At 39.2% G+C, this 12,522-nt stretch overlaps 1 protein-coding gene across 1 annotated transcript in view; it reads left to right on the top strand.

The window, feature by feature from the left end:
- tmem244 (transmembrane protein 244) overlaps window positions 1-11,674 on the top strand; it is a 31,656-nt gene extending 19,982 nt beyond the window's left edge. The window contains exons 4-5 of the mRNA XM_052024915.1: window positions 3,007-3,132; window positions 11,517-11,674. Coding sequence (XP_051880875.1) covers window positions 3,007-3,132; window positions 11,517-11,674 — 284 coding nt within the window. The remainder of the gene's footprint in view (window positions 1-3,006; window positions 3,133-11,516) is intronic.
- The last annotated feature ends 848 nt before the right edge of the window (window positions 11,675-12,522 follow it).

Below are 12,522 nucleotides of genomic sequence, written 5' to 3'. Positions count from 1 at the left end.
TCCGGTTGGCTTTATCCTGTTTCTGCCAAGTGTGCACACAGGTAATGTCTCAAGCTTTCATTTGGGTGCGACTGTCATGGTTGTACTTGAATAAGATGCTGCATGAATCTTCAGCATGACAGCTGGGACATTGTGTGAGACTGGATGGACAGCTTGTTCTAGCAAACACCACTGTGACTTACATTAGCTAATGCTGATGATGCTTGAAATGGGAGTTGCAGTGAATATTGGAATATGCATATTTCATTGGTTGTAACAGTAGAACAAAATGGAAGGGAACTTGCCTCAGTAATTCTTCACCCTTTCACAAAGCATTGTGTCTTTCTGGAACATTGCTTTCTGGATACTTAAATCTGCAACACCCTCTGTTAATCCTAATTTGGTGCTCTGCTATTTCAACACTCCAGATGCAAATCCTTGATATCGCTGTTCTGGGGCAAGGAGAGCAGTCAGGAGAGATGGCATTCTTGGGCAATTACAGGAAAATCTGATCTATTGTCATGCATCAAAGAAAGTTACTTAGAATCATACCAATTGTTATTAGTCTTAAATATAGACGATATAATTACGTTAAATCAATACTGAAATCCAAAAACAAAACAGAAACATACTAGAAATGCAAGACAATCCATTAGCATCTCAAAGTGGATACAAGAGGTCCGATCTCTCTCCCTTGTATCAGTTTATGGCTCATATCCATAATGCTGGATTGTTAAATCCATATAATTTACCTGAACTTAGAATGGATATCAGGCCCAAAGGTTAACTTTTCAGTATATTTCTTTATCTATTTTCTGTTTTTAATCGGCCTGTTTCTGTTTTTAGTCTGTGACAGTCAAGAGAGATCTAGTCAGGAAAATCCCAGCTTCCAGCACGAGGTCAGAGCTCTTCAATTACACATTCAAGTACAGTTCAAATGTGATGAGGGTTTCTGCCTCTAGTATCCTTTTGGGCAGTGAGATCCCTACCCCTACAACCATCTGGGTGAAAGACTTACTCCTAATCCGCTAATCTTTCTACAGATTATTTTAAATCTATGCCCATTGGTTTGTGACCACGTGGCTAAGGGAAAACAATCCTTCCTAGGCCCCTCCTAATTTTACACACTTCGATTAAGTCTCTCAAAGCCTCTCCTATTCCAATAGAAACGACCCCAGCTTATCTATTCTTTCCTCATAGCTCCAATATTCCAATCCAATCCTCCTGCATCCTCTCTGCAAATCTTTCCTGTGGTGTGGTGACTGGAAATGTGAACCATAATCAAGCTGTGGCCTAACAAGAATAATATAATAACCCTGCTTTTAGATTTTGAGCTTCGGCTAATAAAAGAAATTATCACCTGTGTCTTTTTAAGCACCTTAATTTTCTACCCAGCTATCTTTAAGGATTAATGGATATACACTCCAAGCTCTATTTATTAATCCACACCACTCAGTATCTTCCCACTTAATGATATATTCCCTTGGCTTGTTGCATCCCCCCAATTGCATTATATTTTGCTTCTCTGTATTAAATCTCATTTATCCTTTTTCTACCCACATGACCAGACCATTTCTTTCTGCTTGCAGTTTTATGCTTTTCTCTTCATTGTGAACCATACAATCAATTTTTGTATCATCTACAAACTTCTTTATTATGTCCCCTCCATTTGTATAAGCAATAATATATATTACAAACATGCAAGGGAGTGAGTACTTCAACTCACAAAAACAACAACCATTATCCATTACTTCTTGCCGCTGAGCCAGTTCTGGATAGAATTTGCCACTATTCCTAGGATGTCATGAGCATTTGCTACTTCGACCAACTTGCCATGGGAGATCTTGTAAACAAAAACTTTGCTCAAATCCATTTGGAATGATGCACTGCCCTCACTGATCCTCCTTATTACCACTTCAAAAAATTAAATCAAGTCAGTCTTGACCTCTCCATACTGACTCTTCCTGATTAACCTGTAAGCTTCAAAGAGGAGAGTTACATCATCCCTGAGAATTGACTCCAATAATTTCTCTAATGCCAAAGTTGACCAAACTGGCTTGTGATTACTCGGTTTATCCCTTTCTCTGTTTTTAAGCAATGACACATATAGGTATCCTCCAGTCCTCTGGCACCATTCTTGTAATCAGGAAGGATCGGAAAATGATGGTCAAAGCCTCCACAATTTCCTCTTCTGCTTCTTTTAACAGCCTGGTATATATTTCATCCAGGCTTGGTAATACATCCATTTTAAAAGTTGCTAAAACCTTTAATTCATCCTCTTTTTGTAAATATTTCACAATCAAAATTTCACAGTTGTTCTTTCTAACCATATTGACATCATCCCTTTCTTTTATGAACATTTACAAAGTATTCATTAAGCATCTTATGCATGTCCCCCACCTCCACACACAAGTCATCTTTCTGGTCCCTAATAGGCCCTATTCTTTTGGGGTTTACATTGCATCTTGTAGTAATTCTTTGCATTCAGTGAAAAACATATTTGAATAATAAAAAAATTGCAAATCATTCAAAGCCTTTACACTATTACAAAGACCATGTCCTACCACATGGTTGGGCAGCATCCGTGGAGAAAAGCAGGCAGCCTGCTTTTCTCCATGGAGTTCCTCCAGCATCATAGTGTTTTTCATCTAGATTCCAGCATCTGCAGACCTTTGTTTCCCTACCACAAGGTTAGTTGCTTCACAGCACAGCAGTTTGATTTATCTAGGACCAATAGCTAATTTAAGATTGTTACATTTAATCTGCTGAATATCTGCATATTTACAATGTATGGCACATGGCTTGATTCTGTTATTGATGCCTTAGATTGAAAATTTCAATTCTTTTACTGAATGATGATTTGTAATTAATTCTTACATTAGTAAAATTAATTGCCTTGATCTTTCTTCATTGGACACTGGGAGGATAAAACATTTCTTCCACTTCATTACATTAGAATGCCAAGTGATCATATTTGCTTTTAATGTTACATAAATAGTTGAATTACTTTGTTTTCTTGTCTTTCAGTCAATCTGGTCTCAATGGAGTTGACCTACTTTGTCTGTGGGCTGCTGTTTGCTGGGGTGATTAAAGAATGGATATGGGATTATGCGATTACAGTCACTCTGATTCATGTTACAGTTACCTCAACAAGTAAGTAGTCTTTAGCTCAAGCAGGTTCCATGTCCTTTAAAAACTTCACATATATTTGAATATCTGAAGGAGATATTAAAATATTGATTCACTTCTACCAGAAACATGTCTAATATATAGGGAGTTGGTATGGCAAAAATTATAACCGCCATAAATCTGTGGCTGAGAGTACCCAAGAACATGAGAAAATGGTAGCAGGAGGAGGCCATCAGGCCCATTCAATATGATCATGGCTGATCTTTGCTGGCCTCAACTCCTCTGCTGTGCCAGTTCCCAATAATGTTCAATTCCTCAATCCTTCAAATATTTACCTGTCTCCACATTAAATGTATCTAATGATCAGGCCCACCACCCTCAGGGGTAGAGAATTTCAAGATTCACTGCCCTATAAGAGAAGGAATTTCTATGCATCTCAGTTTAAATGACTGGCCACTTATTTTTTAGCTATCTCTTGTTCCTAACTAGGTCTGCCAAGCCCCATTAGGCTCTTGAATGTTTGAATAAGATCACCCCTTATTCTTCTAAACATAAAGGAATACAAACCCAAACTACCTAGCCTCTTTTGACAGGACAACCCTCTCATCTACAAAGCTCTGGTTAGACCACACTTAGAGTATTGTGTTCAGATCTGGTCGCCTCATATAGGAAGGTGTGGAAGCTTCAGAGAGGGTGTGGAGGAGGTTTACCAGGATGCTGCCTGGATTAGAGGACATGTCTTATGAGGAAAGGTTGAACGAACTAGGGCTTTTCTCTTTGGAGCGATGCAGGATGAGAGGCAACTTGATAGAGGTGTACAAGATTATGAGGGGCATAGAGAGAGTGGACAGCCAGCACCTTTTCCCCAGAGCGGCAATAGCCAATTCCAGAGGACATCTGTTTAAGGTCAGAAGAGGAATGTTCAGGGGAGATGTCAGAGGTAGGTTCTTTACACAGAGAGTGGTGGATGTCTGAAATGCACTGGCAGGGGTGGTTGTAGAGGCTGATACAACAGGGACATTTAAAAGACTCTTAACTAGGCACATGGAAGTAAGAAAAATGGAAGGTTATGGGCTGTGCAGGAGGGAAGGGTTAGATTGATCATGGAGTAGGTGTGGATATAGTTCGGCACAACATCATGGGCTGAAGGGCCCATACTGTGCTGTACTGTTCTATATTCTATCGCAGGAATTAGCATGGTGAATCTCCTTTGGACTGTTTCCAAAGCTACTATATCCTTCTTTAGGTCAAGGGACGAAAGCTGCGAACAGTATTCCAGATGTGGCCTCACCATCACACTGTACAATTGTAACAAAACCTCCCAATTCTTAAACTCTAACCTCTTTGCAATAAAGGCCAAAATACCATTTGCCTTCTTGACAACTTGGTGGACCTGCCTATTAACTATTTGTGATTCAAGCACTAAAGCATCCAGATCCCTCTGAACTTCACTCATTAACAGTCTCTCTCCATTTAGAGTATAATCTGCCTTTTGATTCCTCTTACTGAAGTGCATGACCTCACACATCTTTTCACCCAATCACTCAATCTTTCTGTATAATGTTACAGAATCACAATGTCCTCATCACAAAATGCCCTTCCACCTATTTTTGTATCATCGGTAAACTTGGAAGCCTTATATTTTCCTCCTCCAGGTCATTAATGTAAATAGTAAATGAATGAGGGCCAAGAACTGATCCCTGTGGTTCTCCACTAATTACTTCCCTCCAGCCTGAAAAGGGCCCATTTATTCCAGCTCTTTGTTTTAAATATGACAGGCATTTTTCAATCCATGCTAACACACTTCCTCCAATACCTTGGGCTCTTAATATGTGCACCAGCCTCTTATGTGGCATCTTGTCAAATGGCTTTTGGAAATATAAATACTCTAAATCAACAGATTCCCCTCTATCAACTCTCCCTGTCACATCCTCAAAGAATCCGAGCAAATTTGTCAAACATGATTTACCTTTAATAAAACCATGTTGACTTGGTTTGATTATATTCAGCTTTCCTAAATGATTAGTTACATCCTCTTTGATTATTGACTCCAGCATCTTCTCAAGAACATACATTAAACTAACTGGCCTATAGTTGCCCACCTTCTGTCTTCCTCCCCTTGTGACCAAGGGAGTCACATTGACATTTACCTTCCCAGAATTTAGTGAATTTTGAAGAATTTCAAGCAATGAGTCCACAATCACTGCAGCCACATCCTTTAAAATCCTTGGGTGAAGGCCATTGGGTCCCAGCAATTTGTCTGCCTTTAGCCCCATGAATTTCTCTAATACTTTATCCCTTGTGATTGGGATTTTTTACAAGTTCCTCCATGTCATCTGTTATCATAAGGACATTTACTGTGTCCTCCATGGTGAAATCTGATGCAAAGAATTGAGTTAACATATCTACTATTCCATTGAAGAGAAATAAAAGACTGCAGATGCTGGAATCTAGATGAAAAACATAATGATGCTGGAGGAACTCAGCAGGCCAGGCAGCATCCGTGGAGAAAAGCAGGCGGTCAACATTTTGGGTCAAGACCCTTCCTCAGGACCGTTGACTGCCTGCTTTTCTCCACAGATGCTGCCTGGCCTGCTGAGTTCCTCCGGCATCATTCTGTTTTTCATCTACTATTCCATTGTTCCCTGTTATTAATTCACCAGCTTCATTCTCTGGAGGTCACACATTTACTTCAGCCGCTTTCTTCCATAGAAATTCTAATTGTTTGTTTTGATATTAAATGCATGTCTACATACAAGGGTGGGTAGAGTGGAAAATATGTTTTTGTGGAAGTGTTTACACTTTATCTATGATATCACATTGAGACAATGGTGACATAACAAAAAGATTCTGGCTGTCTACCCTATCTATGCCTCTCATAATTTTATAAACTTGTATCAGGTCCCCTCTCAGCCTCCAACGCTCCAGAAAAAAACAATCCAAGTTTGTCCAACCACTCCTTATAGCTAATACCCTCTAATCCAGGCAGCATCCTGGTAAACCTCTTCTGAACCTTCTCTAAAGCCTCTACATCCTTTGTGTAACAGGGCAACCAGAACTGCATGCAATACTCCAAGTGTGGCCTAACCAAAGTTTTGTACAACTGAAACATGACTTTCTGACTCTTATTCTCCATGCCCCTAGCAGTGAAAGCAAGCATGCCATACACCTTCTTTACCGCTCTATCTGCATATGTTGCCACTTTCAGGGAGCTACGATATGCTTTCCCATTACATTTGACCTCTCAAGGTGAAACACCTCACTCTTCCACAAATTAAACTCCATCTGCCATTTATCCACCCATAACTGTAACTGATCACAATTCCACAATTTTTGTGCCATCTGTAAACTTACTAACCAGCCCATCTACAGTTTCATCATATATATATATATGTATATATATATATATATATCAACCTACCATGAGGGACCTCATCAAATGCCTTACCTATGGAATATGGTACTTCATAGGTAAATGCCCTTCCCACAATTAGCAATCACCTAAATATGCCCAGTCATGTATGTGTTCAGCGATCCTATGTAAAGCCCTCACAATTAGCTGGGTCCAGTCCAAAATGCAATGAATTCTTGGAAGCCAGTCAGCTGGTAAAAATTCTGTCATGTAACCAGTTGTCTCTCTTCTTCTCTGGTAACGTGATAAATGTGTATTCCCAGTAAATATGGTAGCAATGACACAGGAATGAACTACAAGTTGGCAAATGGATCTTGACATGACCAGGAAGGCTCCCATACATAGTTAGTGGCATTGTGGCAGATTTGTATCAACTATTCAGGTTTCCCCTAAGCCAGCGTGGAGCACATGGAGTAACTCAATCACTACCTCTAAACTTTAGGGGAGAAGACAGATCTTCTCTGGCATACTGAGATAGGAATGTCATCAGTATTAACAGGAGAGAATATGGTACTTGAACATTTTTTAGACTCTTCTTTCTTGGATTGCTCATCTGGTTTATAAGATGACGTAGAAATAGACAAAATAGTATTCATCTTCTCAGCCTTCCTGGTGTGACTTTTGCTGCATTAATAATTAGAAGGACTTCAAGAAAGTGTGGTTTTGCAAATTGAGGTAAAAGAAGGAGAGAAGGAAATAAAATTATGCAAGAAGTTCAGCGTACAGTTCACAAATTCAATTAACATACCCTTCAATATACTAGCAACCTTGGCTTACGAGTCATTGCAAAGCTAAGCAGGCCTATTTTGTACCACCGACTGTTTCCTTGTCACAGATCATAGTGCTTGTCTAGTTGGATTTGACCTACCTCACCATCAGTTTTTTTTCCAAGACTGTTTTGAAAATGAAGGCTTCCATGCAGCCACCTAACACCATTGGGTTCAGTGAGATAACTCACTCTGCAATTGTGTGAAACCATGGCTCACATTATATAGATGAGGGTTCCTGACCAAGTTCAACAGTGAGCTCTGACTACATACATTTTCAGAGAATGCTATTGTTTGGCCTAGAGTTCATTCAAACCCTAAATAAAATGAATTAATTGAAAAAGTAAACATACGGATTGGATCTTACCTGAAGATGTGAAATTTGATGTGGAACTTCAAAAGTATTGGATCCTTGGCTTTTTAAGTCGAGGCACACAATAGAAAATATATGTTAAATCCTCAAAAATCACTGGCTTGGCCTCAACTGGGATGCTGTGTCCATTTCTGGACAACACACCTTGGAAAGGACAACAAGATCTGATGCAGAGCACTAAGTCTTTTATCAAAGGATAAGGAAGTTCAGTTATGCAGGAGACTGAAGAAGCTGAGATTGTTCAACTTAGGGAAAAGAAGTTTAAGGAGAGTTTTAACTGAGGTATTCAAAATTAAGGGGGTGTGCAACAGTAAGTCAAGAAGATCAGAGGATAGACATTCAAAATAATTAGAAAAGAGAACCAAAGAGGAATTTAAGGTTTTTTTTGGGAAGAGACTGAAATATACTGCCTGAAAGCATGACAGAGCAGATTCAATGGTGACTTCAAAGGCCCACTGGATATTTACCTGAAATGGAAAAATTAACAGGGCTGTAGGGAAAAGAATAAGGGAATGGAAGTAGTTGGATAGTTGTTTCAACAAGTTGGCACTGGCACTCTGGGCCTATTGACCTCTTTCTATGCCTTACAATGCTGTGAATGTTCTAATTACAGTGCTAATGATGCATGCATTTGTGGGGGCAAGTATAATTTCATACTCTGTCATGACACATCACAACATTCTGCCATCCTCGTATGCATTTCTCATTAACCACTGCATCCTTAAAATGAATGGGTTATTCTTCAAATGGAGGACCAGTACCAATGACTTCCTTACAGATAGTCCTTAAAAATGAAGTTCCGCACTGCTGGATCAGCCATCGGCTGGTAAGCAGTGTGGGCTCTTAGGATGAAATACAACCCCCCTGATTTTTAAGGGTCATGGGATGACAACAATGATGACACAGTTTAGAACTGGCAGCCTTCCAATTATTCTGAAGCATATTCTGAACTACCCTGCCTGTGTTTGCATGTTTCAAAAAGGAAAGAATGTCTTGAATGTTTTCTTATGGGCTGTGCCGTACATGTGCACAAAAACATCACCAACCCTATTTGGTAATAATCTGCAAATTGAGTTGTCTAGTTTCCATTATGTATTAATGCACCAATAGTTTCCTTACAGCTTTGGTGTCTACCTGACCACTAGGCGACAGTATATGCACACTGTTAATGCTTGTTTCTGTGAACTACACGTACTTCAACCAGTTGTTCCCGATCTTACAAAGGTTGATATGTGAATTTGCAATGATTTGTTGTAGTGTCTGTAAATTCCTCTATGTAGCTGCTTAGTAAGGCAAGTAAACAACATAGTGTTTCTAACCAAACATCTTTTATTGATGATGAACAACATTGAGCTGACAGCAGTAGCTGAAACAGCAATGTATCATAAGTCATACCACATGGTCTATGGTTTTTAAAGGTGTATATACAATCAATGTGTACTAAATTTGTAAATTACAATAATCATGATATTCAACTGGGTGTGGAACCAATAATTCTGTGAAGATATATGCATGATCAGGCTTTTGCAAGGACTGTTGATTTATAAACTGGAGGGAATTTTACAAGTTAAGTTCTGATGGAGAATTTTGCCCACCAAAAGCAAATGTTGGGAATTCAGGTGAGTTTTCCCTTTGATTTCCCACCTATTAACCTAAAGGTTGAAGAGTCAAATGCCACATTCTCTTAGACACCACTTCCATCTATGTCTTTGATCAGTGCACATACGAGAATTTTAATCTCCCCATGACCTGGAGTAGGTAGGGAATGCAAACTAAGTTTTTCACTGTATCTCTGCACATGTAACAATAATAAACCAATTCTAACTCCAAGGGTCTGTAACAGGAGCAGAAGCAGAATTTAACAAACAATTTAGGAAACTGCTACAAACATGCTTGCTTCCATTTTAATTCTGCTGAGATTTGAGACTGCTGACTGATTAGTTTGGGAGAGGCAGTTGCATAATCATATTAAAGAAAATGTTTAATTCTTGATACTTTGGCAGTTATTTGAAATTAACTTTAGTCAGCTGGGTTCCTTAGGATTCACGTAGCTGGGTACAGCTGGATTCAACTGATTTGTTGCACATATCTTGTGGCATAAACATGCCAGAAGTTCTGCCCTCTGGCTGCTTGCATAAATCCACCACCCTGCAAGCCTGCAACATTTTTTTCAGGCTCCCCTCCCCACTGCCAGTCTGGCTGCTGCCACACCCACCACACCACTGCATTTTATCCCTGTGCCTCTTCCTGATTACTGAACTGATGCTATCCTCCCATCATTCTTCAGTGCTGTCACTAACCCCACCGCCCAAAGAAAACATACCTCCCCAACAACCCCAAACCCCTGATTCCCCTCGTCATACCTCTCTATTCATTCTGTAGTTTCCTTACTGCTTGAGAATGTCTCCAAAACTGGCGTGCTCCCATCTCCCTTCTCATTTGGGGGGAATATGGTCAACTTTCTGGCTTCTGTTTCCACCTGTTTAAAGTCACCCAACTGAGCACAGGGTATGGACTGAACACAGCACTCCCCAGTTGCTTGGTGTATAAGTTCATTTCTGCTTTGAGGCAACACACAGAGATTGTTTTTATGAAGCAACCTCATCAATGGCCAACCTGTTCGGTTTCTCTGTCCTTTTATTCCCGATTGTACCTGAGCCTTGATAATGACCTTAGATTTCAATTCACTTAAAGGCATGTAATTTTAGGTAGTTCACTTCAGGTTCAAAAATCATAATGTACATGTGTCCATAAATATTTGCAAAGATATAGGTGCCATGTTCATGTCAGTGAAATTGAAGTAATCAATTGTACAGTTAAAAAACTGTAACAGTATTTCATCATATAAACTATAAGTATTATTTTTGGGTATATAACTGGCATTCATTATGCCCAATTTTATGCTCAATAGAGATTGAATAGGTAATCATTGAGTTCTCACCATGACTTCCATACTTCTATACTCAGAAACCTACTGAACCCCCACTGATATTATGACAAGAAATCAGAAATTCAGAGCACATGTATTTATTCAAGTATCCTCACATATATGTGCACCTCTTTGTAAGAACACATGGGACAAAAAAATAGATGCAGGCGGAGGCTATTTGGCCCTTTTCACCTGCTCCACCATTCAAAACTCTCATGGCTCATCCTTTATCTTAATACCATATTCCTATTCTCTCTCCATACTCCTTGAAGATTTTTATCTTCCAGAAATCTATCATCTCCTTTCTCAATATAGCCAATAACATGGCCTCCACAGCTTCTGTGGTAGAGAATTCCACAGGTTTATCATCCTCTGAGTGAAGAAATTTCTCCTTGTCTCAGTCCTCAACGTCTTACCCCACACCCTGAGACTGTGATTATTGGTTTTAGACCTCCTCAGCCAGGGAAATACATGCCTACTTGACTCAATTTTTCCTCATATGACAGTCCTTCCATTCAAGGAATCAATCTGAATAATCTTCTTTGTACTTTCTCTGTGGTAAGTATACGTTTTCTTGGCTAAGGAGACAAAATAACTGCAGACAATACTCCAGGTGTAGTCACCACAGCCTCGTATAATTATAGTAAGGCATCCATGCGCCTGTGAATGCCAACTGCATATATAATGTATTTCCTATTTCTATATTGTTATTAAATAAATTGGTGGCTTAAATTGTTTATAATATTGGTTAAAAGTAGTATTTAATGAATTCACTCTGAGTATGAATTAAAATAGATGTTCAAGTATGATTGAAAATACATTACAGAATTTTATTTTGAGCCAATATTGGAACACTGTTTTGCAGCTGGCCTATTTAAAAGTGCCTCACTAAAAGAAAAAAACTTCTATTTATGCAATTTTTTTCAGTTATGGCTGAATTTCCACTGGTCTGGCAGTGGTGGCTGGCTCTAGGTAAGTCTTCCAATTTTATGCAAATATGTTACATAGTACAAAATTTTCTCAATGTTGCTCAACTAAAACTAATAATTTCTGTGCAAATGATGTTCTCCATTGGAACTTTTTAATCTATTTAAGTCAGACCATCTAGTCTTCTATAAAGGTAAAATTTTACAGCCCTAGCACTGAAATAACAGATTCTCATTGGGTCCAACTTCTTGGGATGTCCCAGGTGATTCTAAAGAATATATGTATTGTGGATTATCCACCCATAATCAACTCAGTTCTGGGATCTTACAAAGGGGAAAACGTAAGTTGTCACAATTTAAAAGGAATGGACAAGTGATTACAGAGAGGGGAAAACTTACTGCAGCTTTTATACAGCTGTGAGTAATTCAGAAGCATATTTCAATTTGTCCAAGTGGCAAAAATGTGTAGTTAAAAACTGAATGGATGTCAGTGAAGGAGTGGCTGAAACCTGGATTTGATAAATAACAAAGCAGAGATACAACTGCATGAGTTGGGTGCAAATAAATCTATCCTGCTCTGCAAATCTGGACACAAAAGTGAAAATGCCTGCCAGGAGGTGGCAATATATACTTTTCGTGCAAGACCCGAGAACAAGTATAGAAGGTGGCACACCTTAGGAAACTGCCAAGCTGCAAATAGCTGCATACCATTTAATAAATATCACAAAGGGGCACTCGATCCACATCTACTGCTGGCCACAGTAAGCCTGCAGGGAACTTTTACAGTATCTTCATCACTTATCAAACACAGTTGTACCTAGCAGAGCATGTATTTAACTCCAAAATACAACTGAAACCACTGGGACAGTCATACGTAAACCTTTCTAACACACCCTAGCTGCATGACAATAATACCTGCAGGAGGGCCACTTGGTTGCTGTGGTAATTGGAAATGCACTGGTGTGGTGAGCTTGTATTGCAATGCTCTGCTTTTCCATGGAAAAGGA

The sequence above is a fragment of the Pristis pectinata genome, chromosome 10, assembly GCF_009764475.1.
Source record: "Pristis pectinata isolate sPriPec2 chromosome 10, sPriPec2.1.pri, whole genome shotgun sequence".
Lineage (NCBI taxonomy): Eukaryota > Metazoa > Chordata > Chondrichthyes > Rhinopristiformes > Pristidae > Pristis > Pristis pectinata.
This window is presented reverse-complemented; position numbering and strand designations above follow the sequence as displayed.